At 50.4% G+C, this 27,538-nt stretch overlaps 4 protein-coding genes across 11 annotated transcripts in view; 2 read left to right on the top strand and 2 right to left on the bottom strand.

The window, feature by feature from the left end:
* Positions 1–658, top strand: part of Atf7 (activating transcription factor 7) — a 113,610-nt gene extending 112,952 nt beyond the window's left edge. Inside the window, exons 2-3 of the mRNA XM_005353802.2 lie at positions 244–365; positions 461–658. Coding sequence (XP_005353859.1) covers positions 244–365; positions 461–563 — 225 coding nt within the window. The 3' untranslated portion in view covers positions 564–658. The remainder of the gene's footprint in view (positions 1–243; positions 366–460) is intronic.
* Positions 659–806: 148 nt separating this feature from the next.
* Positions 807–5,806, bottom strand: Tarbp2 (TARBP2, RISC loading complex RNA binding subunit). Of its 5 annotated transcripts, none has more exons than XM_013348649.2 (9): positions 5,569–5,806; positions 4,878–5,047; positions 3,758–3,860; positions 3,170–3,262; positions 2,652–2,724; positions 2,372–2,489; positions 1,960–2,087; positions 1,437–1,638; positions 807–1,289 (listed from the first exon to the last, which is right to left on the bottom strand). In XM_013348649.2, exons 1-9 carry the CDS (start codon positions 5,619–5,621, stop codon positions 1,135–1,137), a joined length of 1,095 nt encoding a protein of 364 aa, XP_013204103.1. In that variant the 5' UTR covers positions 5,622–5,806; the 3' UTR covers positions 807–1,134. The 5 variants fall into 5 exon arrangements, with proteins under 5 accessions (XP_013204103.1, XP_005353860.1, XP_013204104.1 ...); XM_005353803.3 differs by having other exon boundaries at positions 807–1,292; positions 5,569–5,804; XM_013348650.2 differs by having other exon boundaries at positions 807–1,292; positions 4,878–5,042; positions 5,569–5,644.
* A 404-nt stretch (positions 5,807–6,210) lies between these two features.
* On the top strand, positions 6,211–23,811 carry Map3k12 (mitogen-activated protein kinase kinase kinase 12). 4 transcript variants are annotated; one of them, XM_013348680.2, is made up of 14 exons: positions 6,211–6,283; positions 18,285–18,763; positions 19,165–19,348; positions 19,522–19,713; positions 19,927–20,085; positions 20,176–20,334; positions 20,565–20,673; positions 20,820–20,929; positions 21,018–21,134; positions 21,220–21,357; positions 21,466–22,090; positions 22,248–22,318; positions 22,396–22,669; positions 23,061–23,811. In XM_013348680.2, the coding sequence occupies exons 2-14, from the start codon at positions 18,319–18,321 to the stop codon at positions 23,154–23,156; spliced, it is 2,679 nt and encodes an 892-aa protein (XP_013204134.1). In that variant the 5' UTR covers positions 6,211–6,283; positions 18,285–18,318; the 3' UTR covers positions 23,157–23,811. The 4 variants fall into 4 exon arrangements, with proteins under 4 accessions (XP_013204134.1, XP_005353863.1, XP_005353862.1 ...); XM_005353806.3 differs by lacking the exon at positions 6,211–6,283 and adding an exon at positions 6,359–7,371 and having other exon boundaries at positions 22,396–22,661; positions 23,061–23,157; XM_005353805.3 differs by lacking the exon at positions 6,211–6,283 and adding an exon at positions 6,363–7,371.
* Positions 23,812–24,314: 503 nt separating this feature from the next.
* Positions 24,315–27,538, bottom strand: part of Pcbp2 (poly(rC) binding protein 2) — a 28,129-nt gene continuing 24,905 nt past the window's right edge. Inside the window, exon 16 of the mRNA XM_026782655.1 lies at positions 24,315–24,867. Coding sequence (XP_026638456.1) covers positions 24,831–24,867 — 37 coding nt within the window. The 3' untranslated portion in view covers positions 24,315–24,830. The remainder of the gene's footprint in view (positions 24,868–27,538) is intronic.

Consider the following 27,538-nt stretch of genomic DNA (forward strand, 5'->3'; position numbering starts at 1 on the left):
GGAACTAGCTCTGTAGACCAGGCTGGTCTCGAACTCACAGAGATCCGCCTGCCTCTGCCTCCTGAATGCTGGGATTAAAGGTGTGCGCCACCATCGCCCGGCTTGCTAAGGTCTTCATAAAGCCTTGGCTTCTAAGGAAAATGGCTCCTGAGCCCATACAAGTTGCTCCTAGTTAGTCTTTTCCCCCATGTCTTCAATGTCCAGGAGGACACTGCCTTTTTCCCTGTCACCTTCTCATCACAGGAAGAAGATGGGGGACCCCACCCACCACAGTATGCCCAGACTCCTGGGACCCTCTTGCGTTTTCTGCTCCAGGCCATGGAGAGACCTGGCAGAAGCCCAGCCTTCCTGTTTCATCCTCAGAGGTGAGTTTCAGCAGACAGAGGCTGAGAAGGCGGAGGGCTGAGGACGAGGAAGCTAAGGTAGATGGGACTTCAACTGAGGATGAATCTCTCCAAAGGTTTGGCAGAAATACCTGGGGGTCCTGGAGCAAAGAGCAGCTAAGTCCCCGGGCTAGAGAGTTCTGGAGCCTGGCTGCCCCTCAGCGCTTTGGGAAGAAGTAACAGCATCATCCCTGTGATGTGTCTGCATGCAAAATCACCCCCATGTGCCACGTGTGCCCCCAAATAAAATGGCCTGTCTTCTGAATCCATGTGTTTGGACAAGACTTTCAGGGAATCGGTGGCGGATTCCAAGGACAAGAAGCACAGCCCCCTCACCTCCACTCAAATTCACACCATTCTGCTCAAAAGGTCCCCAGCTAACTGCACATAGCCTCCTTTCTACAGTAACAGAAAAACAGGGAGTTCAGCAGAAGAATAAACATGCCATGTTTATTCCTCTGACAACCACATGACCCACGGCCAAAGAAAGCAGGAAGCCAATGAGCAGCATTTATTCTAGAATCCATTAGAATTCCAATTTACTTTTCATTTGCCATCCATAGAATGAGAGCAAATCCTGAGCTGGCTGGGGCCCTTGCTTGCCTGTGCCTTCCTCAGTCTCAAGGCAGGCGGTCTGTGTCAGAGGTAGAGATGGCAGCCCTGGAGGGTTCCAGAGCTGCGCCGATGCATGGGGCCAGGGTCAGGAGGGGCAAGAAGTAAACGGTGCGCATCCATCACTGCAGCCAGGGTGCTACTTGCTACCCGCCATGATCCTGAGGTACTGGAGGGCGCGGCGAGCAGCCTCACCTCGGGCTGCCTCCCTAGTAGTTGCAGAACCATGACACACAGTGGCTGGCTGGGTGGACAGCTCCACTAGGCACTGGCAGAGCCCACTCAAGCTCAGTTCTTCTAGAAACCAAGAAAGAGGAAGGAGGCAGTATGGGGAGAGAGGGCACCAAATATGATGTACGTCACCTATCTCTTAACCCCTTTATACTTCCTCTGGTCCTGTCCCCTCCACCGCCCGCCCCCCAGTCCCCTAGCTGGCCATACCAATGTCCAGGTAGCTGACATGGAAAGCCTGCTCCTCGGAGAGCTCATTGAGGACACTGCAGCAGGCAGAACCCAGAGTCCCTAGAGAGCCCACAGAGCAGCTACGAAGGGACAGAATCTTTTCTCCCACAGAATTGCGCAGGGAATCCCACGTGCAGCCTGGCCCCCGGTTCCGAAGTCCATCCAGGCGGGAGCTCACGCCCTAATAAGATGAGACAGAGAAAGCTAAGCTCTGGCATGCTATCTGCTAGAACCTCATCTGGTTCCAGGCAGCCTTCCTCGCCCCAGTAAAAGTTGCTTACAGGGCCTTTGCGCTAGGTGAGCTTTCCCCAGTGAGTGCAGCACAGGCTAGCACAGGCTGAGGGGACTGCTGGGCTCACAAGTTCAAGAGGCCCTACAGTTTGGTAAGAAAACTGAAGAGAAGCAGGTCCAGACTCACTCCCAAATCACAGACAGACCCAACCCAATTCCCCACCATGTCTAGCACTGTGAACCACATGGCAAACCCACATAAACCACTTACAATGGAAAAGTGATCATCATCAGGTTCTGCCTCGTTGCCATCCCGGGCGTCCAGAGGAACTGTGTGCACTCGAAGCAGCATTTTAGCTGCTGCGTTCCGCTTTGCCAGCTTTTTGGAAGTGCCACTGCCTGAGTGTGAGGAAGGGGTTGCTGGATGTAGGCATTGCTAAGAGGCCAGTGCTCTCCCTCCAGGTTATACTTGGACTGAAGTCCCTCAATGGGATGTCACTGCACATGGGAGCTGAAAGTCTGTCGTTGGCCAGAAGAGAGGGGAAGATGGGCAGGGCCAAGGAGGACACAGGAGCAGGAGCTAAGCAAGGGCTTGCAAAGCACAGAAAGCTGGGGACAGAGCATAGCCAGGCAAAGAGAGAGCCACCTTGTGCTCCTGGTCAGAGCGTGACAGAAACAGTTACCAATCTCAACGAAGCGTTCCACCCGGCAGGTCATGGTGAATTCTTTACGGTGAGCAGGCCCAGACTCCTGGGTCACCATGTACTCTGGCAAACGCCAGCCTTTTTGTACCACGAGCTCCTTAAAGGGAGACAGACACAAGAGCCCAAGGCTAAGTGAGGAGAGGTTCCTTAGCTACATGGCCTTCTTCCCAGGAGCTTCAGCCTTTGGGTGAGGATGACCACCCTCCCACAGTAACAGACGCCGGCCTCACAGCCCTAGTTCAGAGAAGACAGCACAGACCTGCAGAGCACCAACAGGGTTGCACTCCGACTGCTGCGGGGAGACAGGGGGCTGCATCTCCATGGGAGGGCTCCTAGAGGGGAAGGGCCACTGCCACCATCTCCTGATTTCCCACCAGGCAGGGAGCAATCTGTCCAAACATCCAGTCTTGCTCCTCCCAACCCCCATCATGCCAGCCCTGATAGTTCCCAGGAGAATTCTGATGTGGAAATATGTCAGCAGTTTCCCTATGATGGAGCCAGTTCTGGAAGTACCTTCTGGGCCTCAAACATGGGACCTACCGTGCCCAGCTCAGAAAATGGAGCCTGTGAAATGTCTGAACAATCTAACATATTCGCATGGCTATTTAGACATCATAAATTACCTCCATCTCAAGCTTGCCAGCAAGCTCTGGTGCAAATTTTTCAATAATTCCACTCTGTGTTTACTTAAAGGCTTCTTCATCCTAACCTGCCTGGGTCCAAGGACTAAGAGGCGAGGGTCTTCCCTCCCTCTGAGATGTCAGGTAACTAAGATACCTGGTTAGTAGAGCAGATGGAACGGGGGCGGCAACTTCTGCAGCAATGACAGGCGCGTCCTCAAGCAGTGAAGGATCTAGAAGAGAAAAAGAACTTCCCGAGGGGAAGGGAGACTTGGATTCACACCCATGTAGAAAGGAACGGGGGTGTGAGGTCCTTCTGACCTTTCCATCCCCTGAGAGAATCCCTTCCCCCGATCCAGACTCAAAGAGAGCCTCAGCAACAGCTCTTCCTCCAGGGACCCTCTGCTGACCCACACTGGCTCAAAAGCACCGGAGGAGGGGGCACTCAGAAAAGAGTCTCTTCCTACCCAACGACAAGCTCCAACATAAATGTGGAAGAGGGAAAGTCATGTTGCTAGAAAGTGGGCATATCAGGACCAACTTATCAGCCTTAGTCCCCACCCCCTATGCCCTACCCCAGCCCCAGAGCAGCCACCACCCATCAAAGGGGCTATTACCCTGAGCCACCCTAGAAACACCCTGTTCAGCTTTGGAGTCTCCAGGCCGGGCTTAGGGAGTAGGAGGCAGTGAGGATGCCTGGGTTCTTGGCAGGGCTGCTAGTGTGCCTTGGCTGTTCCTCCCTCACCTGCTTTCCTCCAGGGCTGGGTCCAGCATGCTCCCCCCTTTGAGGTGTTTGAGGGCCACCTCAGCTGCCTTGTGCTTGGCTGCCTTCTTGCTGGGGCCCTGACCTAAGAAAAGGGGTGTGGGCAATACTGGAGGTCACCAGCGGACAGCAGAGAAACCAGCCCCCACACCCAGAGGGAGTCAACAGCCCTCTGAGCAACCCCCCTGCCAGGACTGGAAGGGCTCTGCTGACTGCTGGAAAGGCCTTCGTCCTGGTTAGCATCATCTGAAAGGAAAGCCTTATTGAGGCACTGTCCACATCAGACTGACCTGTAGGCACGTCTGGGGGACTGTCTTGATTGCTAATGATAATGAGGTAGAAATGCCCAGCCCACTATCGTGGTGCCACCCCTAGGCAGGTGGTCTGAAAGTAGAAGCATCTGCCATTGCCCCTGCTGTGCTGCTGTGGCTGGGAGGCATATGGAACAGTAAGCAGGCAACAAGAAGGAGTTTATTCTCTTTGCTCTTGACTGTGAATGAGTTTCTTCCCGGTGATGAGGGCTGTAAACCATCAACCCTATCCTCCCCTAAGCAGAGGTTTAGGTAAGGTGTTTCATCATAACAATACAAATGGACCTAGAACAGCCCATATCTTTCAGTTATCTCCCATGCCAGGCAGGACTTCTGAGCTCCAACACCGGGAGAGGGGAGTGTCTTCCTTTCCTCTACAAAAGCATTTTCTTTCCCCTCGATAAATAGGCAATAGAAAAAACAAAGGGTCGGTTCTGAAGTAAGAGCTCTACCCTGCCACTTATCAGGCATGTGGCCATCTGCCAGTCATTTCATTTCTGAGACTAAGATGAAGGCCAACAGAGTGTGAGCTTGCTCCCCCAAATACCCACGCGGGGGTTCAGTGTTCCATCTACTTTTCCTCTACGGCAGTAAAAGTAGCAGATCCCTTTGACATTTCCTGTCCTATCCAACTTCTGACAGCCCTGTTCTTCCAATCCAGAAAGCAGCTTTCCCCGCTGAAATCTCCATGCCTCCCTGGCCTTAAAGAAGAAGACTGGGAAGCTTACACGATACTAAGCCACGGGCCCTGTGAATGCACACCCCAGCCAGGCTGCCCAAGCCTTCCTCACCAGTGCAGCTGGTGTCGCCAACGGTGACCCGGAAGGTGAAATTAGGCTGATGGGCTTGGCCCTCGGCTTTGAGAAGGTCGTACACGGGCGTCTTTCCTATTCTGGTCCCATACTCCTGAAGAAGGCTGATCGGGGTCTTGCCCGGGTTGACGGCCAGCATTTGCTCTACGCTGGGAGAGAGGGGCACAAACCACTATCACACTTTCCCTTTCGGCACCCACCTGACCAAGCATTACATTAGACATAGCCACCTTTTAGGGTCCATGGATCCCAGGCAGTATAGCATCCATGGACTGGGCTAAAAGTTAAGGTGCAGGAGGGAAAGCAAGAGCCTCTACCCCAAGGCAAGTGGAGAAAGGACTGTTCTCAGGGCGAGGGATCCTGTGCCGTAGTGCTGGTTGGACGTGCATTTTCCCCTGGCACAATGCGATTCGCAAACCCAGTACCCACCAAATGCACTGAACATCGGGTCATAAAGCCTAAGGCTCCAGAGCAGTCTGGGAATCGAGCCAACCCCAAACTAGAGCTGGAGGCGATGGCCACTGACCCAGTGCATGCTGGGAACCTCTGCCCACTACCCCAGTGCTTGCTGGGAACAATCCTCAGACCAGGTGCATGCTGGGGCTGCGCCGCTACCCGTCCGCACAGCCTCACACTTTTCGTTCTGCAGGAATCAATATAGGCAGCTCACCTGGGCAGCCCGCAGCCCGTGGTAGTGCCGGAGCCCTGCTCCTCTTCACTCATTCCCTCCTCCGTCCCCGCGGGCGCCACCGTGACTACAGCCTCCACGCGCCCCAGTACACCACCGACGAGCTAGGGCCGGGGCCAAGCCCGGAGTCGCGGCCGGTAGGGCCCGCAGCGAGGCATGCTGGGATCTGGAGTCCCCTGCCCATCTGGCTCCTTGTGTCTTCATCAGGAGTCGAGCTACCCGCCCCACAACTCTCCGCGTGGCTCGCCCGGGCGCCTGCGCCGCCCTCTGGGAGGAGCGGACCCTCCACGGAAGCTTCCCAACCTACCAGTGGTTTTTGTTTTCTAGTGTCGTCCCGCCTTCTCCCTAGCGCACTGCCTCCTCCCAGGCCGAGACTGTGAGCATGCGTACTAGCAGGTGGCGGCGACTGGGGGCGGGGCGGTAAGGGACGCAGCCCTCAGAGAACTACAGAACCCAGGTGCCCGCGCGCCACCCGGTCACCGCTGCAGGCTTCGCGGCTTCATTGGCTGTGTTGAGAGCGACTTCCTCTAGGTGCTTGTCGATTGGTCACCTGGGCCAGAGGGCGGGACGGGGAAAGATAGGGTCCGCTTCTTGAGAAAGGGTTTTGATTGGCTGAGGGGGCTGCTGGCGTGGTCTTTTGCTGACCCAGAGGATGGGCCTTACCTGGCCGCCCCCACCTCAGAGCTCTGGGGCTGTCGTAAGTTTTTTTTCAGAAACTGTCTCCCCAGGCACCAGTATAAGTCCCTAGCGCCTCAGGCCTCCGTGTTAAAAACCTGCTGCTTTTCTGTGGCGTGTCCTTGCCGCTCTTCATTAGCGCAGGCAGCCTGTCGGGGTTTGCGACTCTTTAGATAGGCCCTAGTGAACCTTTCTTGAACTGTCCGGGAACCTGGGGCCTGAGGATCATGAGGTGGATCTTAAGCTGTGTTCTTTAGTCTCAGCTGAAAGAGCACGAGAGTAATTAACGAACTAAAATATGCGCAAAGTACTTTTGGATCCCCAAAGTCTTGATACCATCAGGGTGAAGGATATAGGGAAAATCTTGTGACCTTGGACAGAGGAAGAAAGAGACACCACGAAAATCGTGATTCAAAGAGTGTTTTAATAATAGCTCTAGGAAGAGATGTCTTACTAAGAAGGTAGAAGATTCTCGGGATGATAATGAGGGGTCATCCAGGAGCTCTGATGTGGGAAAGAACTTAGGACTGGGTGGATTCCAATGGGGTGAACTGAGCAGTGACAAGGAAGACCAGCTGGCGATATTGGTCTGAGAAGGGGGCACAGCCGGAGCGTTGTACACTGAGGAGCTGCTCTCTCTTGAGGAAAGAGTCTGGAAGACAGGTCACTAGGGGTTCCTACAGAATCCGCATGAGGCCCAAAGTGGGACTGCCGTAGGTCACCTCCAGGAAGGAGGCACAGAGCCTAGGCGAGCCAGAAACGAGCCTGGAGCGCGCCGGATGGCAGCCGCGGGCTCCTTTAAGAGGCCGGCGGCTCCAGCGCAGCATCCCCCGCTCAGGGCGTGTCCGTCCCGGGGGGCCAGGGGCGGAGGCCTTGGAAGGAGCGGGAGTTCAAGTCGAGTGAGGACGGGGCTTAGACTAGGGGGTGGGGGCCAAAAGCTGGGACTGACATCCGTGCACCTGAGCTCCACACGAGCATCGCCGGTGACAGCACCCCGGGTCCGGTGGAGGGCAACGGGGGGGAGGAGGGGAGGAGGAGGAGGCGGGAGCAGCATCCGGAGCCGAGCTGCAGCAGCGCCGCCTTTTGTGCTGCGGCCGCGGAGCCCCCGAGGTGAGAGCCTGGGCGAGTCGTGGGGGTGGGGGGCAGAAATGGGTTCGGGTCTTGGGATCCTGGGGTGGCGGAAGAGTCGGGATGCAATTGTGGCGTGGGGGGGGGGGTGACTGAGGATGCTGAGACCGTGGGATGAAGGCACTGGGTACCTGGACCCGACGCCTAGAGATAGCAAGGAGCGGGGCGAAGCTGAGGGATGCGGCGGCCCAGTTTTGAGACCAGAAGCCTCCAGCGCTGTAGTGGATCATGTGGGGGTGAAGATGGCCAGGGGAAGACTTAAAGAACGGCGGGCAAGAGCACGTCCTCTTTTTCTCCTCATCCTTAAGACCGAGAGGGAAGGGAAAGGGAGAGTTGTGGCCCTCTCCAGGGAAGGGAGGGAAGGGCAAGGCCTAATATACCCACCGTCCCCTCCCCCACACCTGCTCCTTTCAGGCTCCACCTGAAAATTAGGCTGCTCCTATTCTGCATGCCCTGGCGGGGTTTCTCTCCCCTTCCGTCTGTAAGGCTAATGTTTCTAATCTCCAGCTGTGGCGTTCCCTACCTCCAGCTGTTGAACCCTTCCCCCATTTGTCTGTGGCTTTCTGTCTCAGCCGGCTGTCCTCTGGCTTCCCTAACCCACTTCCCAGGTCAGACACTACGAACTCCCCCCCTCCCCCTTTTCTCACACACTCACCAAACTCCTTGGCTTACCACGCTGATAGCGAAGGCTTTGGCTGAGAGTGGGCTCCGTAAGCAGTAGTAGGGAATGGAGGGAGGAGGCTTGCAACTCTATTTGCTGCCTTTTTGGCCTTTAGTCAAGAGAACACGCACCTGAGGTCTCATACACCCTAAACCCCTGCAGCCACAGTGGGCGTCTCACTCCCATCCTCCTCTCCCTTCCAGTTCTCCGGTTGCCTTCCTTGGCTCTGAGAGACCTGGTTTCCAGCCTGCTCATCCCAGGCTTACACCAGCAGCAAGCATTTGGGAAGGAAAGATCCCAGGTGCCCCCTGGGCCTTTCCCTACAGACACTGAAGTTTCCAAGTTCAAGAGCCCTGCCCCTCATTTTTAAATGTCTCAGATTTAAGGAGGGGAAAGTATCTGAGGCTCAAGCTAAGCCCCAGCCAACTGTAGGCTCCCAGGAAGACCCCAAGGACCAACACTCATGAAGTTCGCCATCATTGGTAGAAGGTGTATTCCAGATTACCTAGGTTTCTTCACAGTAGAAAAACCCTCTAAAAAGCAGTTACTGCTCAGGTTCTCAGGGGAGAAGTGTTGGTAAGGTGATAAAGGACCCTAAATTCTAGCACCCACTTCTGCCTCGTGTTGTCCATGTCTAAGGAGTAAGAGAATTGGGGATGCAGCTTTTCTGTCCTTGTTGAAAGGGCACGGTGACTTGAGGAGTTTGTCCACTTGCCCCCAGAAAGCCTGGTCATGTGTGCATTGGGAGAGTGGGTAGAGCCCCTGACCTTCAGTTTTATTTGTTTATTTATTTGTGGCATTAGGAATTGATCCCAGGGCCCTACACATTCTGGGCAAGCTCTCTACCGCCAAACTACATCATCAACTTATTTTTTACAGATTTTATTTTGAGACACAGTGCCACTAAGTTGCCCAGTCAGGGCTTGAACTTTGAACCCTCCTGCCTCTGCCTCCTAAATGAGTGGGCTTTGAGGCCTGAGCCAGGAAACCTGGCAGGCTGCATTTCCCTTTGCTATTTTTTTTTCAGCTCTTGTTTTCCACCTTTCTTATTGTTTTGAGGAGATAAAAGAAGCTAGCCCGGTGCACCATGGCTGATGCCCGCCTTTAATCTCAGCACAGAGGAGGCAGGTGGACAAGTGGATCTTTGTGACTTCAGGACAGCCAAGGCTACAGATAGGGGTGTGGCTCCATTGGTAGGGGCCTCCAAGAAGCCGTGGCAAAGCCCTGCAGAAAGTTTGATGTGGTTCACTTCCCTTATCCCACACTGGATAAGGAAGGAGATCAGGAGCTCAGGTCATAGTCAACTATGTAGCAAGCTCAAGGCTAGTATGGGTGGGTGACATAAGAAAAAGTTATTTTACTTTGTGTGAAACATAGCTGCTGTCTATGGAGAGCATCCTGTGTGCCAGGTACTGGGCCAAGAACTTTTGGTTACCTCAGTAGTTCATGTAACATTAAGTTACACTGTCATCACCTGAGCTTTAGGGATGAGGAGATTGCAGTGAGGTAGCCAGTCTCGGTGGTACATTTCAGTGATCAGTGAGCTAAGTAACCGATAATGCCAGAAAGACGAAGAGTTTGAGAGATGCAAGAGTATCAGAGCATGAAGGCAAATACCTGGTCTGTGCCGGAGTTCTGGGCTAGCCAGGGCTGCAGAGTGAGAGCTTGTCTGTCCAAAAACAACAACAAACCAATCATGAGATGAGAGCTAGAACTGGAAGCCAGGCATGTCCCACTGGCCTTTGCGCAGAGACAGCTTTGTTAGCAGGTCTCATAGTGCAGGGCATCCAGCGCATCAGAGCAGAGACTTGGTGCTGAGGACTGTGAGTCCCCCATTCCTAGGCTAGGGACAGAAATGGATGGATATTACGCATGTCTTATCTCTTTTCTGCAATTAAAAAACATGTAAAAGCAAAAATGTCACATTTTATATTAAAGGAAGTTCAAAATTATTACTGAAATGATATAGCTAAACCTAAAGAAGAGAATTGATGAACTATGTGTGCCGGTGCATGCCTGTAATCCCAGCACTTAGGAGAAACAAAAGGTATTCATGTCCAGCTTGGCCTATATGAGACCTTGTATTATTTAAAGAAGAAAAAGGTTGAAATATCCATAATTTCACCTGTCACCTTTTTTAAGACAAGGTTTCACTGTGTAACTTAGGTTGGCCTTAGCCTCTGAGTTTACAGGTATGTCTCAGCTCACGTGGTTACTTTCAGATATTTTAAGATGCTAATTCAGTCCTGGTGCCGTGTGTTCCTTATAGTCCACTTCTTTCAGGCCTGTGGCCGTGCCGTGCCGTGCCGTGCGCTCCCGCTCACTGCCTCTCTTATCCTCCTGAGCGAGGCTGATGAGGAGAGAGGCTCACTGAGCAGGCCCCAGAGGGAACCAGCTAGGGAATAAGGATGAGATGCAGGGCTCCGGACCTTCCCTCAAGTTTGCAGAGGCAAGACAGCAGATCTGGAGCCTCCAGCTTGCCTACTCTCATGTGACAACTGAAATTATCATTGATCCTAGGAGAGCAAAAGGTCTGAGACCAAATCTTCCTTTTTTTCTGATTGAGAAGAGCTGCCCTCCCTACAATCCACAAAGAAAGATCTGGTGTCTAGCTAGGTGGGAAAACAGAGCAGAGCCAGGAAGGAGGCAGGCATGGCTCACTGTGCCCCTACCTCCTCTTCCTGCCCCTCCTCAGCCCTGAAGGCCAGGTAGGAGAGTCTGTGTGAGACTCAGCCTTCGACATGCTCCAAAACCACAGAGAAACCCTGTCTCAAAAAAGCAATAAATAAATAAATAAATAAATCAACCTCCAAGGGCCTAGGGCAAGGCTGCTGCAGTGCCGTTTCCCCTCCAGATCCATAGCTGGCTTTTTCCCTAAGCAGCACTGAGCCCCAGCCCCTTCACCGTCCACCTTACTGGCAAAGGGATGATAAAAGGGAGCCTCAGGATCTGAAGTGGCAAGAACCTAGGGTTCTGTGATCTCCACTTCTCAAAAGCCAACTCCCTTTTCATGGCCCCTAAGAGAGTGGGAGTCCTTTCCAGCTTGGAAGAGCTCTGGGGTAAGACCATGGGTCCTGTCAAGAGGAAAAGTAGCCGGGCGGTGGTGGTGCACGCCTTTAATCCCAGCACTCAGGCCGGGCGATGGTGGCGCACGCCTTTAATCCCAGCACTCGGGAGGCAGAGGCAGGCAGAGCTCTGTGAATTCGAGACCAGCCTGGTCTATAGAGCTAGTGCCAGGACAGGCTCCAAAGCCACAGAGAAACCCTATCTCGAAAAACCAAAAAAAAAAAAAAAAATCCCAGCACTCAGGAGACAGAGGCAGGTGGATCTCTGTGAGTTCGAGGCAGCCTGGTCTACAGAGCTAGTTCCAGGACAGGCTCGAAAGCTACAGAGAAACCTTATCTTGGGGGAAGAAAGAAAACAAAAAAGGAAAAGTAAACCATAGGCAGGCCGCAGGCACAGCAGCCGTCTGTTCTGCACTCAGAAGCATTTGTCCTTAAGGGTCTCACAGCATGCGTGTTAGAGAACCAGGATCCATCACAGTCCCTGAGAGGGAAATGAGGTCCAGGAAGGAAGAGAGTTGAGTGCGAGAACTCAAGGGAGAGGCAGATGGCCACACCCCTGAGCAGAGCCTCCAGGACTGACCACTGGACAAGCCACCGGGTCCTGCTGCTACGGCAGGAAGGAGCAAGAGCTCACCTGCTACAGCCTTGCAGTCAGGAATGAGGAGAAGTGAAGGTGACTTCCAGGTCCCAACTCTATAGACATCTCCCATAGTAGATGAAGTCAGGGATCACTCTGTACCCTCACAGTCCAACACACAGGCACTGTCCACATTTGTCCCGTGGTTTAGTGACTGACAGAAATCCCTGCTCTGTGCCCCCCAGGCCCTGCATAATTGATAGCCAGGGAGACAGGTCCCCTCCCCCAGGGTGACCCGACCCAGCTGGGGGCAGTGAGACACAGCTGGTGGGTCAGGAATAAAGGAAGCAGAAAGGGGACATTTGCTGGGAAAGAGGAATCTCCAGTTTACCACCGCTCCCTGGGGTCCCTCAACTCTCCAGTCTGTCTGCTTTCAGGTCAATCTAGAAGAGCTGTCACTAGCCTGAGGGGGTAGGGAACCCAGAACATGACTAAATGCCCTGGGTGTCATCTCTTGCTTCTTCAGCTGTTCCCACTGCCCTAAAAGGTGAGCAGGTGGAATGGCTTCTCGGCTCCCCAGCTGCTGGCCCTGGATACCACAGGGCCCTCTGGGGCTGCCTGTGTGATCTCAGCGAGGCAGAACTGCAAACTGATTCTGGGGATGGCATCCTCTGTACGATTATACCTGGTTGCAGTCCAGATGATGCCAAAACCATTTTTAAAATCTGATGCTTTGATACCTAAAACTGGGCTTCTAGATAGGAAACAAGTGTAGAAAGGGAAAGGCCGGCTGTGGTATTAATCTCCTTTTCGTCTCCATCTTCCCAGGGTTCTCTGTTTTCAGGTCACCCTCCAGGTTTGACGCTGTTGGTCTAGCTCTTCACCCAGTTCTTTTGACTGTCCATTTCTTAACTTCTGTGTGGTACTGTCCCCCCCCCCCCCGCAAGCAACCCTATGAGTCCTCCCCCTCCCATTCCCTTTTCCTTCACCAGATACCCAGCCCAAGTATCTGTACATGAGGGGTCGGAGGAAGGTGAGCTTCAGGGGACACAGGTGGGGCCAACAGCGAGCCCATACCTGATTGCAGGCAGCCAACATAGCCTCCACCCTTAAGCCTGCCCAGGTCAGAGGCGGGCTGCGGCGGGGCCCCGCCCCTGCCTCGCGTTCACGTGACCCTAGGCTAATCTTGTCCCGATGACTTCACGGGCCCAGTCGTCATGGTTACGCCGCAGCGCCCAGCCCTTCCCCCAGCCGGCTGTGCTCTCTTCTCCCCCTCCTGGACCCCTCCTGCTGCCGCGCCCCCAGCCCCGCGGCACGTGACTGTCGGGAAGGAGGTCGGCAGGGGAGGGGGAGCTGTGGCCGTAACCCCTTCCACTCCACTTGCCGCGGTGCGGTCACTGGTGTCAGGCGGTCCAGCAGGTGGGCATGCGAGAGCCCCAGCCTTGGGGCCGCGGTGAGAGGCGGAAGTCTTAGGGTCGTTTGCAGGAAATTCTCCATGTGTTCGCAGACTGGTCTGTGTTAGTAATTTACGTTATCGTAGACACCTTCGCTCTCGAAGCCGCACACACCGTAGGATATGTTGGCAATTCAGAGGCTGTGGTTCCTGGTTTCTTGACCTCGGTTTTCTCTAGACCATAAGAAGACCAAATATGCCTTATTTGCTAGGCTGTTGTGAGAATTCAGGGAATTGAGACACACGAGGCATGTGTGCCCCTAGGTGGGTAGAGCAGTGTTTCCAGCTCAGCTCGGTGTTTCCGAGCCACGAGGCTGGAGGCTCAGGGCCTTGCCCGCTCAAAAGGATTTTAACCAGACAGGGTTGGGACTGCATGGAAGACTTACAGGTAGAAGTGACTGTGGCGCCACCAGCTGGTTAATACTTCTGTACCTGTGCTTTAGTAGGGCTTATAATTCCAACTGTATTTGTATAGTTTTTAGCTTCTTAATTTCATATTTTTTATGTGTGTGTGGGAGCCTGCATGAGATTATGGCCCTTGGCACTATGGCAGGGCCTTGGTTTGTGAGCCACCATGTGGATGCTGGGAACGAACACCAATCATCTGCAAGAATAGTAAGCACTGTTAACCCCAGCCATCTCTCTGGCCCCTTGGTATATATTAATTATACCTAACCATGGGTTTCATTATGGTATTTTAATATTTGTATATAATGTATTTGATCATCCATATTCCTCATAACCCTTGTCCCATCTTCCCCCACATCCTATGTATTCCTTCCCAACCAATCCCCTTCCATTGCCTCCTCCCCTCTTCTCCCTCCACCCCCCACCCCCGCCACAGAGTTTAATTAGGTTTGCTAATAGGAGCCTCAATTTGGGTTAATTTACAGTGGCATGGGCACCTTACCAATGGGGCTATACCATCAAAGAAAATGTCTTTCCTCTCTCTCCCAGCAGCCATTAGCTGCATTTATAGTTTCTTTAATAGAAGGCCAGAGGGAAGGAAAGATCGGTGTGGTGTTGTGAGCCCTCCATACCCAAGGCTGCATGTGGACGTAGCCAGTATTGTGCAGTCTTGTGCTTATAATCACCGTATCCCTACAGTTTATGGGCTTTTTGTTTTGCTTTTCCTAGACAGGGTTTCTCTCCTTTGTAGACTAGCTGGCCTCAAACTCAAAGAGATCGAACTGGTGGGGTTTTTTTGTTTTTGTTTTTTTAATATTTATTATTTATACAATATTTTCTCTGCATGTATGCCTGCAGGCCAGAAGAGGGCACCAGATCTCATTACAGATGGTTGTGAGCCACCATGTGGTTGCTGGGAATTGAACTCAGGACCTTTGGAAGAGCAGGCAATGCTCTTAACCCCTAAGCCATCTCTCCAGCCCAACTCTGTTTATTTTTAAAACAAAGTTTCATTGTGTAGCCCAGGCTGGCCTGAAACTCACTGTGAAGCCGGAGACTTTCAACTTCTTACCCTCCCACATCCACTCCATGGTCGAACAGTTAGGTCCCTTTCTGTGCTGCTGGAGACTGAACTCAGGGCCCTTCCTTAGTATAGGAGCACTCTAGTGTTACATTGTGGCCACAGTGAACTGCAACAGTCAGCTTATGCACACATAGTAACTTTTGGAAGAGTTCACATTGCCTTTGGACATCCTAATTCAGAACCTGATATATCTTGATGCCCAGGGTTGCCTAGCTACCAACATAAGAAGCCACTAAGGGATCTTACACAAACAAAGCTGATGAGTTTTATGTTTTGGATCTTTCAGAAGCTGAATGGAAAATTAAGAGAGAACTCGAGAGTCATTCATCCTTAGCCAGGTTCTGATAGCTAATGAGGCTTCAACTAAAGCAGTAACAGGACTAGAGAAAATATTGGCAATGTGTCATATTTAACTTTTAAATTTGTTTATATTTACTTACTCTATGAATGTTTTGCCTGCATGCATGTATGTACACTATGTGGGTGCCTATTGGATCCCCTGGAACTGGAGTTACAGATGGTTCTGAGCCATCATGTGAGTGTGGGACTCAAACCCAGATCCTCTGCAAGAGCAACTGACAACTCTGAGCCCAGCCCAGTCAATAGGATTTTCTTTTCTTTAATTTTTTTATTAGATATTTATTTATTATGTATATAATATTCTGTCTGTGTGTATGTCTACAGGCCAGAAGAGGGCACCAGACCCCATTACAGGTGGTTGCTGGGACTTGAACTCAGGACCTTTGGAAGAGCAGGCAATGCTCTTAACCTCTGAGCCATCTCTCCAGCCCCCAAGTCAGTAGGATTTTCAAATGTACTAGTCACAGAATAAACGGGGGTGCTTGTTACCTGAGCAGACCCGAACCTAGCCCATACACACGGTCTTCAAGAAAAAGGGCTGCAGATCGTGTTAGGCAAGCTGAGAGTGTCCTTTATTCCTGCACCGTGCTCTGAGCACCCTCCACACTGTCCTTCATTCCCTGATTAGAGGGAACACTAGCAGCAAACCCCATGTCTCATTCTTTGATACCCACAAAACACGGAGCTGGGAAAACAGTATGACTCTTGGTGTCAAGTTCTGAAGTAAGTCTGGAAAGCTGGGAGAGTTTGCTGTGCCTGGATGCTAGCTGGCATCTCTTTGTGTAACTGGAGAAACTGACATGCAGCTGTAATTTGCCCAAATCAAATGTAAAATTTAGTTTGTTGGTATTGTTTTGTAAGTGCTAGCTAAAGATCCTAGACCCAGGATCTTTGCCTATTTGTATGGCTCTTTTTGTTTCTTTCTCTGAAGTAGGGTTTTATGTAGTCCATGCTCCTCTTGCCGCTGCCTCTCAAGTGCTGGGGTATGGGGATTATACCACTAGGCCCAGCTGGATTTGTAGATGTTGTTTATTTTTGGAGACAGACAGAATCTTATGTAGTTCAGGCTGGCCTAAGAGTCAATACTTAGCCAAGGGTGATCTTGAATGTCTGATCTCTTGCCTCCACCCACCACATGCTAGAGTTACAGGCCTGTGTGCCCTGCCCAGGTTTATGGCGTTCAAGGCCATTGCATTCCAGGCAAGCACTCTACCAAACTAAGCTGCGTCCTCAACCCATTTGTTTGTTTTTTCGAGACAGGATTTCTCTGTGTAGCCCTGACTGTCCTGGAACTTGATCTGTAGACCAGGCTGGCCTCAAATTTGAAGATCCACTTGCCTCTGCTTCTTGAGTGCTGGGATTAAAGGTGTGCACCATCACCACCTGGCCTAGACTTGTCATTTTAATGTTTGCTATTTAGCACACAGCTATGAGTTGGGACATATTTCTATTGCCTGGAAAGCTTAAACTTGGTTTGGAGAGCTGGGGGGGGGGGATAGGAAAAAAAAAGAGATGAGCCCTCTTTTGACCTCTAAGATGCAGGTGAAGGTCAGAGCCTCACAACACCCCCTTTTCCCAGCTGTTGAGGGGCTAGCACAGCTCTGTGGTTGTTTCTGGACGAGGTAACATCCTGTTGGCGAGCACTGAGTGGTCACCTGTAAGCGGAAAGAGAAGGACCCAGATGTGAGTCCTGAGTTGAGTGTTCCTGGGAAGGCTTCGGGTACTGTTGGCTAGGAATACATATTCAGTGTACATCACATTGGTGTTTTGCCTGCATGTTGACTCGGGAAGCCCAGGAACATTATCTGAGTAACAGACAGTGCAGAAAAGCCTGCATGTATAATTCAACACGAGGAAGGTCTCTGTGTGTTGCCACTGTGTGCCTGAGATTGAGATCCAGATAAAAGTGTCTGACACCCAGGCTGGATTTAGTGGTGCACACCTTTAATTTTAGCACTAAGACAGGCAAGCAGGTCTCTGTAAGTTCAAGGCCAAGTTGGTCTACACAGAGTTCCAGGACAGCCAGACCTCCATCAGGAGACACTATATATAAAAAAATAAAAATCTGTTGTTGACAGTGAACCTCAGCTGACGAGAATGCTCCAGGGGTTATACAAACCAGGTGGTTCAGATCTACTAGCCCCTGCCTCTCAAGTGCTAGGACTAAAGGTGTGCACCACTACACCAGGCCTAGGCTTTTTTTTTTTTTAAAGATTCATTATGTATACAGTCTTATATCTGTCTGTATGCCTACAGGCCAGAAAAGGGCACCAGATCTTATTACAGATGGTTGTGAGCCACCATGTGGTTGCTGGGAATTGAACTGAGGACCTGTGGAAGAGCAACCAGTGTCTCCAGCCCTTGATTTTTCCCCCCCTTTTTGGTGTTTTGAGACACAGTTTCTCTGTAGCTTTGGAGCCTGTCCTGAAACTAACTCTTGTAGACCAGGCTGGCCTCGAACTCACAGAGATCCACCTGCTTCTGCCTCTTGAATGCTGGGATTAAAGGTGTGTGCCACCACCGCCCAGCCAGCCCTTAATTTTAAGATTTTTTTTTTTTTTTTTTTTTTTGTTTTTCGAGACAGGGTTTCTCTGTGGCTTTGGAGCCTGTCCTGGCACTAGCTCTGTAGACCAGGCTGGTCTCGAACTCACAGAGATCCACCTGCCTCTGCCTCCCGAGTGCTGGGATTAAAGGCGTGCGCCACCATCGCAAGATTTATGTGTTGGTATTTTGCCTGCAATTATCTGAGTGCACCGTGTATGTACAGTGAATGACTGATGAGGCCAAAAGAGGGTGTTGGAGCCCCTAGAATTGGGATTTCAGATGGTTGAGCCATGGAGCAGTGTTCTTAACTGCTTGGCCTTCTCCTTGCTTTCATTTTTGATTTTGCCATGCTGAGCATGAAACCCAGGCATTCAGGTACATTAAATGTTCTCTGTAGCTTTGGAGGCTGTCCTGAAACTAATTCTTGTAGACCAGACTGACCTCGAACTCAGAGATCTGCCCTGCTTCTGCCTCCCGAGTGCTGAAATTGAAGGGGTGTGTCACTGCTGTCGGGCTCTTTAACTTTAGCCATAGCACCTGAGTGGGTTTGTTACTTCTCTTTGCCTGCTGATACTCAGGTATATTATCTGTATATCTGTCACTTGCGTCACTTCATAGATACCAAGAGGAAGCTCAGCTGAATCAGGTTTCCCATAGTGACAGGCAGGCCAACTACAGCTAGGTACTGTGAGCTCTTTGTATTGTCTGTGGCTGACGGCCCCTCCCTCCTTAATTTCTCACAGGGCCCGCTGCTCCGCACACCTGGCTCCAGAGGCCATGGCTTGCCTCCATGATACCCGAACACCCTCCCCTTCCTTTGGGGGTTTTGTGTCTACTCTAAGTGAGGCTTCCATGCGCAAGCTGGATCCAGACACTTCAGACTGCACCCCAGAGAAGGACCTGACACCTACCCAATGTGTACTTCGAGATGTTGTGCCTCTGGGTGGACAGGGCGGGGGAGGGCCCAGTCCCTCCCCAGGTGGAGAGCCTCCCCCAGAGCCTTTTGCCAATAGTGTCCTGCAGCTACATGAGCAGGATGCAGGTGGGCCAGGGGGAGCCACTGGGTCACCTGAGAGTCGAGCATCGAGGGTGCGAGCTGACGAGGTGCGGCTGCAGTGCCAGAGCGGCAGTGGCTTCCTTGAAGGTCTCTTTGGCTGCCTGCGCCCTGTCTGGACAATGATTGGCAAAGCCTACTCCACAGAACACAAGCAACAGCAGGAAGGTAGGCCAGATCCCTCTTCAACAGTGGTTGGGACTTCCCACCTCATCAGCTTGATTTCCCCTTTACATGTTTGTTCTAGTGCTGGGATTAAACCAATACTACATGCTAGACACGTGTTTCACTGCACAGCTGAGTCTTCAGCTCTTCATTGTGCTTCTCCCATTGTGCTGAGAAACCGAACCCAGGCATTTAGGTTTTATGCATGCTAGCCAAGTACTCTACAAATGAGCTACACCCCTGGGTCCACCCAGTTTCCTACAAGGCTACCCCAATTATTCCCTTCACTAGTCTTTCGGCCTACATTGTCACATCACTGACATATGCACCCAACCCTTGAGTATCTCACAGGGCCTTCAGTACAGATCTTTCTGAGCCTGTGGCACTATGCCTCCTACCCACAGACCTTTGGGAAGTCCCCTTTGAGGAGATCCTGGACCTGCAATGGGTAGGCTCAGGGGCTCAGGGTGCTGTTTTCCTGGGACGCTTCCATGGGGAGGAAGTGGCTGTGAAGAAGGTTCGAGACCTCAAGGAAACCGACATCAAGCATCTGCGAAAGCTCAAGCACCCCAACATCATCACTTTCAAGTGAGGTCCAGGGCAGGGGCTGGGAACACCGTGCTAAGCCCCAGAACTCCACTCACCTGGGCATGTATTTCCCATTCTCAAAGGAGACCCAAACAAATGGTCTGGGAGGGAATATAGGTACCATAAGGTATCCACACTGAACTAATCAATGACTTGACCTGTCTGGCCCCCAGGGGTGTTTGCACACAGGCTCCCTGCTACTGCATCCTTATGGAATTCTGCGCCCAAGGTCAGCTATATGAGGTGCTCAGGGCTGGCCGCCCTGTCACTCCTTCCTTGTTGGTGGACTGGTCCATGGGCATCGCTGGTGGCATGAATTACCTGCACCTGCACAAGATCATCCACAGGGACCTTAAGTCTCCCAAGTGAGTAAGCAGGCTGAGGTGCATGTAGGTGACCTTCCCCTGGCAGGGACAGCACATTTCAGGTTCTGTCCTAAGTTCATCCGAGAAACTTCTTCCAAGCAGCAGTCGTTGGAAGACTGTGTCAGGTGTCCCAAACACTATCATAAAGACAGTAACAGCAGTTAAATGGGGTGTGGAGGGACACGGATACTGGCTGACTACACTCTTTACCAGCATGCTCATCACATACGACGATGTGGTGAAGATCTCAGATTTTGGCACTTCCAAGGAGCTGAGTGACAAGAGCACCAAGATGTCCTTTGCGGGGACAGTGGCCTGGATGGCCCCTGAGGTGATACGCAATGAGCCTGTGTCTGAGAAGGTCGACATCTGGTAAGCAGCAGGGTGGTACTTCCAGGATTATACAGATGTCACACAGGACTTGTGGAGGGAACCCTCCAAATGATGCCCTCTCGTCCTCAGGTCCTTTGGGGTGGTGCTATGGGAACTGCTGACTGGCGAGATTCCCTACAAAGACGTAGACTCCTCAGCCATCATCTGGGGCGTAGGAAGCAACAGTCTCCACCTGCCTGTGCCCTCCAGCTGCCCAGATGGTTTTAAGATTCTGCTTCGCCAGTGCTGGTAAGGATGGCCTGGCTGGCAGACTGGACTGACCAAGTCGAGGAGCTAGAGAGTGACAGAAAGCCAGCACCTAGAACCCAGTTATCTAGGCTGAGAATTCATTGCAAAAGCAGTTCCCTGACTGCTCCAAGGTCCAGGACCCAGAATTGTGAACAGGCGGTCACAGGACTCACTCTGGGCAAGACAGCTCTAGTTCCTTTCTCATCCCTCCCCACCTCTATTCCTTCTAGGAACAGCAAACCACGAAACCGCCCATCATTCCGACAGATCTTGCTGCACCTGGACATCGCTTCTGCCGACGTGCTCTCCACACCCCAGGAGACTTATTTTAAGTCCCAGGTGTGCTGTGGGTGGAAAGCAGAGCCTTTGATAGGACAGGAAATCTGACTCAATAGATGAGTTCTCTTAGTCAGAGGTAGAGGACTGGGTCTGTGAGGTTACAGGAAACAGTCCTCACCCCTCACCTCATGTCTCTCCATCCCTAGGCAGAGTGGCGGGAAGAAGTAAAACTGCACTTTGAAAAGATTAAGTCAGAAGGGACATGTCTGCACCGCCTAGAAGAGGAGCTGGTGATGCGAAGAAGGGAAGAGCTCAGGTATGTGCCTACTCAGTAGGAACCATTTACAACCCCAGAGAAGGGGCGCCAGGGCAGCTCACTCTGCAACAATCATCTGCCCGTTCAGACATGCCCTGGACATCAGGGAGCACTATGAACGAAAGCTGGAGAGAGCCAACAACCTGTACATGGAGCTGAATGCCCTCATGCTGCAGCTAGAACTCAAAGAGAGGGAGCTGCTCAGGTAACTAAGCCCCTTAAACACCTCGTCCCTGGTTTTCACGAAGCTACCCAACTTGGGAGACCTAATGAGGTGTCCGGATCTTTAGGCGAGAGCAGGCTTTGGAAAGGAGATGTCCAGGTCTGCTGAAGTCACACCCTTCCCGCGGCCTCCTACATGGAAACACGATGGAGAAGCTCATCAAGAAAAGGAACGTGCCACAGAAGCTGTCACCCCACAGTAAAAGGTGACTGAACAGGACTGGCAGAAGGGAACCTGGCATGGCAGTGTTTGTCTTTAGTGGGGAGGATTTTATAATTGTTGATCTCGACCTTGTCCTTCCTTCTCCTATCAGGCCAGATATTCTCAAGACAGAATCTTTGCTACCTAAACTAGATGCAGCCCTAAGTGGGGTGGGGCTTCCTGGGTGTCCTAAGGGACCCCCCTCACCAGGAAGGAGTCGTCGTGGCAAGACCCGTCACCGAAAGGCCAGTGCCAAGGGCAGCTGTGGAGACCTGCCTGGGCTTCGAGCAGCTTTGCCACCCCATGAGCCTGGAGGACTAGGAAGCCCAGGGGGCCTAGGAGTGGGCCCTTCAGCTTGGGATGCCTGCCCCCCTGCTCTCCGTGGACTCCACCATGATCTTCTACTGCGAAAGATGTCCTCATCATCCCCAGATCTGCTGTCGGCAGCACTGGGAGCACGAGGCCGAGGGGCCACAGGGGGAGCTCGGGATCCTGGCTCACCTCCTCCACCCCAGGGCGATACTCCTCCAAGTGAGGGATCAGCTCCTGGTTCTACCAGCCCAGATTCACCTGGGGGAGCCAAAGGGGAACCACCTCCACCAGTAGGACCTGGTGAAGGCATGGGGCTGCTGGGAACTGGAAGGGAAGGGACTGCAGGCCGGGGAGGAAGCCGGGCTGGGTCCCAGCACTTGACCCCAGCTGCACTGCTGTACAGGGCCGCTGTGACTCGAAGTCAGGTAAAGTATGGGCAGTTCCTCCTTTCCCTTTCTTTAATCTCCCTGGGGTCCAAGTGCTGTAACCCCACCCAACTATGTAACCTTCCCCAATTCTTAATGACTTTGGTATTTTTGACTGGTTTACACACACACGTACACACACCCATCTCTACTGTAGAAACGCGGTATCTCATCTGAAGAGGAGGAAGGAGAGGTAGACAGTGAAGTAGAGCTGCCCCCCAGTCAGAGGTGAGTGCTGGTATAATGGCATCTTTTGCTTTGGGAACTGTAAAGGACAAAAGCTGTAACCTTGCCTCAATGTTTAGGTGGCCTCAGGGCTCGAACATGCGTCAGTCACTCTCTACCTTCAGTTCAGAGAACCCATCAGATGTGGAGGAAGGTACAGCTAGTGAGCCTTCCCCCAGTGGCACACCAGAAGTTGGCAGTACCAACACTGATGAGCGGCCAGATGAAAAGTCTGATGATATGTGCTCCCAGGGCTCAGAAATCCCACTGGACCCACCTGCTTCAGAGGTGGTCCCTGACCCTGAAACCAGCTCCGTGCCCGCGCAACAACAGGATGTACTCAGAGGTGAGCAGGTGAGTCACGAGCAAGTGCCAGACACTGCACATGAACTGAGAGCTGGTACCCAGTCATGTGAAAATGTTTAGGGAAGACAGCTGTACAGGCTAGAGATACTTAGATACTTAGCCTTCAAACCACTTAAGTTTCCAAGCCAGTTTCTTCCATAGAAATTAAAACAAATATCCATATAAATGGAATGAAACCAGCAGTTCAGAGCATCCAGTATTGGTGTCTGATGTTCAACTGGTGAACTATAAACTGCCATCAGCAAAGCATCCCATCCCGAAAAGTCTATCTGAAGCACGATCTAAACAACCTATAAGCAGTAAGAGAAAAACTTCCAGTGTTGACTGAGGGCCCTGAAGGAAGCGGCAATGCTCACGGCATTTCTACTCTTCCTCACAGGGCCCCAATCCTGAGGACTCAGACTGTGACAGCACTGAACTGGACAACTCCAACAGCATTGATGCCTTGCGACCCCCAGCCTCCCTTCCTCCATGAAAGACACTCTTATTCCTTGTATATAGAGAAATATTTATATAAATAATATATATGCGCCACATAATCAACAGATAGACGGGGCTTTCTTAGCCTTAAATCAGGCTTGAGAGTGAAGGAACCCCCCTTGACCAATTACAGATAAGTTCTAGGGACACTGGCAGCTGTGGAAACGAATGATTCCAAGTACTACCCTAGAGCTCCGAGGGAAGGAAACTGGTCCCTTCTTGCTTCACCCCATTCCTTATGTTCAGCAAGCGTCTAGGCAATAGAAAAGCCAGGCTTGTCTCTACACTGTCCACCCCTGAACACTGGGGGGCAGGAGAGGATCCACTTAAGACTGCACTTTTATTTTCCATTTACTGTTTACACATTTTGCACTTGGGAGGAGGGAAACTAAGGCTGGGTCCTCCCCTCTGAGGTTTCTCAGGTGGCAATGTAACCCATCTCTTCGTCCCTGTTTCTCTGCCCAAGCCCTGGCTTAAGGCCCAGAGGCAAGTTAAAAGACTGATAGCATGTGATGGCTCAGGCTGAAGAGCTGGACAACTGGGGTGCTGTTAAAGTCCCTACTATTATCCTGGTGCCTGGTAAGGGTGGGGACTGTCTTATTGTAACCCCTGTGAACAACCCTGAAATATAACCACTCCATGCAGGCCCAGCTGTCGAGGGTTTTCTTGGTGAATGAATGCAATACATAGTTAACAATCTTGGATTTAAGAATTTGTCTGATGAATCTGGACAAATTACTTACTACTTTTTCTAACATGTCAAACTTCAACATTCTAAGTTAACTTTTCTAAATTATTTCAGGACGAGAATATAAATGGGTTAAAGAAGGCCAGTTAGATTAAGAATAAGGGGCAGTCACTCCCAAGCTTACTGTCAACCGTACACACATCTGTATGTATATGTGCGTGCTTTATGTGTGTGTGTGCATGTATACATACATATATATGTGCGTATATGTATATGTATACACATGCACATACATACATCATCTTCCTGGCCGAGCTGCATAGACACATTTGTTGCTCTACAATTCTAGGGTGAATGTTTGTAACTGCCATCCATTCCTCATGAACAAATCTTCTAAAGGCCACGCAAAATTATGGCAGGGAAAGACCAAGGACAATTAAACAAAAGAACAACAAAAACAAAACATGGAGTGGTAAAACAGAAGAAAATCTTAATTCTATTCAAACCCAGCCAGGGCTCTGTGAAGGTTTAAAGGTATAAAAATAACATCAAGACAGGAATAACACCCACATAAGTCACTGTGGCATCCAGTTTCTATTCACAAAGAAAAAGCTCCAGTCCATCTTTTAATTTTTTTTTGAAAAATTCCTGACATTACAGAACTAAACTGAAATGTATTAATATTCCACTCTTACATTTCCATGACAAACAAAAATTCATGAGCCAAAAAAACCCCAAAAAAAAAGGAAAGGGGGGGAGAAGCTTATAAAACTAAATATGGATATCTCAGCGTAACTGCTGAACAGAGAAAGAATTAAAACGCTTTTAATTAAAAAATCATGAGTGAATGATAAAGTATGTAGAAACTGAAAATTTACAAACTATTTAAAACCTGGAATCGCTGACTGTTCAGAAACTACACAGATGGATCATGGGTGGTGGTGAACAGCAGAAAGGGATTATGGGTGAATCTGCACTGTTCTAGCTGCTCCCCATGCCACCTGTCTCCGAGGAAAGCCTGTAAAACAGAAAGAAGAGTCGGTCAGTTTACCCAGTTAGAATCGGTAGTTTACTAACAGGGCAGGCATTTCAAGGTTTCTTAAATTAACTGTAATACGATGTGGTGTGCGTGTTTTAATACCATTACAATCTAGCTTCCTGAGGCACTCATTTAACAAAGCACGTCATGTTGGTGACACTGTCTCCTTAAGCTTTACCCTCGGAAACTGCTCTAGTGTTTCTAGAGCTGTACCACGCATTGTTGTTGGGAGGGAACACAGAAACTTGTTTCTTTACTGCTCTGCTCACCCCCTTCACACAACAGTGAGAACACTAGCCTCCAGAAAGATAAATCTCACCTCATGTGTTTACAGCCTATGTAGCTCTATCAGTGTGAAGGAACTGCATTTGAAGACATCACATAACTTTAAATACTAAAGGGTGTAAAAGGGAAGAACCAAGTATAGAAACTATAGTAAAGAATTCAGTTATTGTTTTCAAGCTTAGATTTCATTACAAAAATGAATAATACAACAAGCAACAGGGCTCACTCTTCAAAACCCAAAACCTATGGCCTTCTTACTGTGCCAAATCCTCCTCATAAACATACCTAACTACAGTGCCTTTCTACGTCTGTTTTAAATGGGTCATCTGAGGTTCCGGAACCAATTAAACTTTGAAGGAAAGGCATTTAGTATACTTCACTGAAATTAGGTAGGCAGCAAAATACCTCATTTTGAAGCTAACTAAAAGTCTCAGTTCCACACCATAAGCTCAACTTCACTAAGAGGTGATTGACATCCATTTGTGCTGTTTGAGTAACACGGTATTGCACTAAAGTACGAATACAATAAAGGGGGATTGTCCCAGAAACCAGAAAGGTCATCCTTCACTTAAAGACTGTTTTCATTAAAGTCAGAAATGGTTTCTGTTGTCTAGCACCCTGATTGTGCCTAAACATTAAAAACATATATGAGATCTTCAAAGCAAGGGTCAGGCTTGCTAAGTACACTTATAGGTGAAATTCAATATAAAGGGAACTATTTCATTCTTTGAAAAGTAAGAAGGGCTACAGATATGGCTCAGTGAGTTCCCTGATGAAGCAAATGCCAGAAGTGGCAGTGCACACCTGTAATCTGGGATGCTTGCTGAGTATATAATCTAGTCAGCCAGTCCCAGGTTCAAAAGATCTCATCTCAAAAAATAAGTTGTAAGGGCTGGAGAGATGGCTCAGAGGTTAAGAGCACTGACTGCTCTTCCAGAGGTCCTGGAGTTCAATTCCCAGCAACCACATGGTGGCTCACAGCCATCTGTAATGAGATCTGGTGCCCTTTTCTGGGCAGCAGGCATACAGACAGACAGAACATTGTATACATAACAAATAAATAAAAAAAATAAAAAATAAATAAGTTGGAGAATGAGGAAAACAAACATGTTTTGACTTCCATTCACCCACATACAAGTCCCATATGTGTTCACATACATGATACACACAAAACAGGAATACATGGGCTGTGGAGATGGCTCAGTGGATACAGTGTTTGTCATACAAGCGTGAAGACCTGACTTTAATGCTCCCAGCAGACCAAAACAGTAACAGATAGTCCAGTGCATCTGTAGTCCCAGCACACCTAGGACAGATCAGAAGCAGAGAAAGGACAATCCCTAGAAGCTGGAAAGTCAGCTGTTAGCAGGATAAAAAAAAAAAAAAAAAAAAAAAAAAGACCATCTCAAACAGGGTGGAAGACAACCACTTGTGCTCTATGGCACACATGCACCTACACAGCACATGGGCCCAAGAACAATACCATGGACACAAATACAGCAGATTCTTACCAATCTCAAAATAAGATGACCCTAGGACAAGATAAACAATGAGCTTTAGGGACTCAAGAGACAGTTAAGGGGTAGAAGCCCTTATTAAAGCTCTTACAGGGACCTGGATTTGGTTCACAAATGTCACTTGGTGGCTCACATTGTCTGTGACTCCAGTTTCATGGGATCCAACATTTTCAGGTGCCCAAGGGCCCTGCACACATATAATGCACATACATACACACATCAAATAAGTAAAAAAGCTTTGAATGATAGAGCTTTTGTAGGTAACAAAGGTTCCATGGAACTGGTTAGTTTAAATCTAGTATCTTAAACAAAAAACCCTACCATATAGGGTGGAAGCACAGTGGCCACATATAAGCAGCTCAACAACTGTCCAGCACTCACTATAAAGCCTAAAAATTTATAAAGGGCAAGATGCAGAGGGTGAGCACAGAAGAGAAATCTCAACCAGAAACACATCTGACTCATGACAGTCAAGTCCCCTGAATATCTGGATTCCATCCCAGCAATTCTTTATTGGGGATATCTGTTAGATATCAGCTAGGCACCTTTAATCCCAACACTTGGGAGGCAGAGGCAGGTGGATCTCTGTGAGTTCAAGGTGTGGTGGCGCACACCTTTAATCCCAACACTTGGGAGGCAGAGGCAGGTGGATCTCTGTGAGTTCAAGGCCAGCCTGGTCAGACGAGTTCTAGAACAGCCAGGAGCTGTTACACAGAGACACCCTGTCTCAGAAAACAAAAGGAAAAAAAAAAATACAAAAACAACAAACCCAAGCCGGGCGGTGGTGGCGCACGCCTTTAATCCCAGCACTCGGGAGGCAGAGGCAGGCGGATCTCTGTGAGTTCGAG

This window comes from Microtus ochrogaster, chromosome 15, assembly GCF_000317375.1.
Source record: "Microtus ochrogaster isolate Prairie Vole_2 chromosome 15, MicOch1.0, whole genome shotgun sequence".
Classification (NCBI taxonomy): Eukaryota; Metazoa; Chordata; class Mammalia; order Rodentia; family Cricetidae; genus Microtus; species Microtus ochrogaster.

Bases quoted from the DNA above. Each gene is read 5' to 3' on its own strand.
- Tarbp2 (XM_005353803.3), bottom strand. From the start codon at position 5,621: ATGAGTGAAGAGGAGCAGGGCTCCGGCACTACCACGGGCTGCGGGCTG. The intron at 2,725-3,169 runs GTATCTTAGTTA...CTTCCCCTCTAG, and splicing joins CCATCTGCTCTACTAACCAG to GAGCCCTCCCATGGAGATGC. The intron at 1,293-1,436 runs GTATGGCCAGCT...CTTGGTTTCTAG, and splicing joins TGTCAGCTACCTGGACATTG to AAGAACTGAGCTTGAGTGGG.
- Map3k12 (XM_013348680.2), top strand. From the start codon at position 18,319: ATGGCTTGCCTCCATGATACCCGAACACCCTCCCCTTCCTTTGGGGGT. The intron at 19,349-19,521 runs GTGAGGTCCAGG...TCTGGCCCCCAG, and splicing joins CCCAACATCATCACTTTCAA to GGGTGTTTGCACACAGGCTC. The intron at 20,086-20,175 runs GTAAGCAGCAGG...TCTCGTCCTCAG, and splicing joins TCTGAGAAGGTCGACATCTG to GTCCTTTGGGGTGGTGCTAT.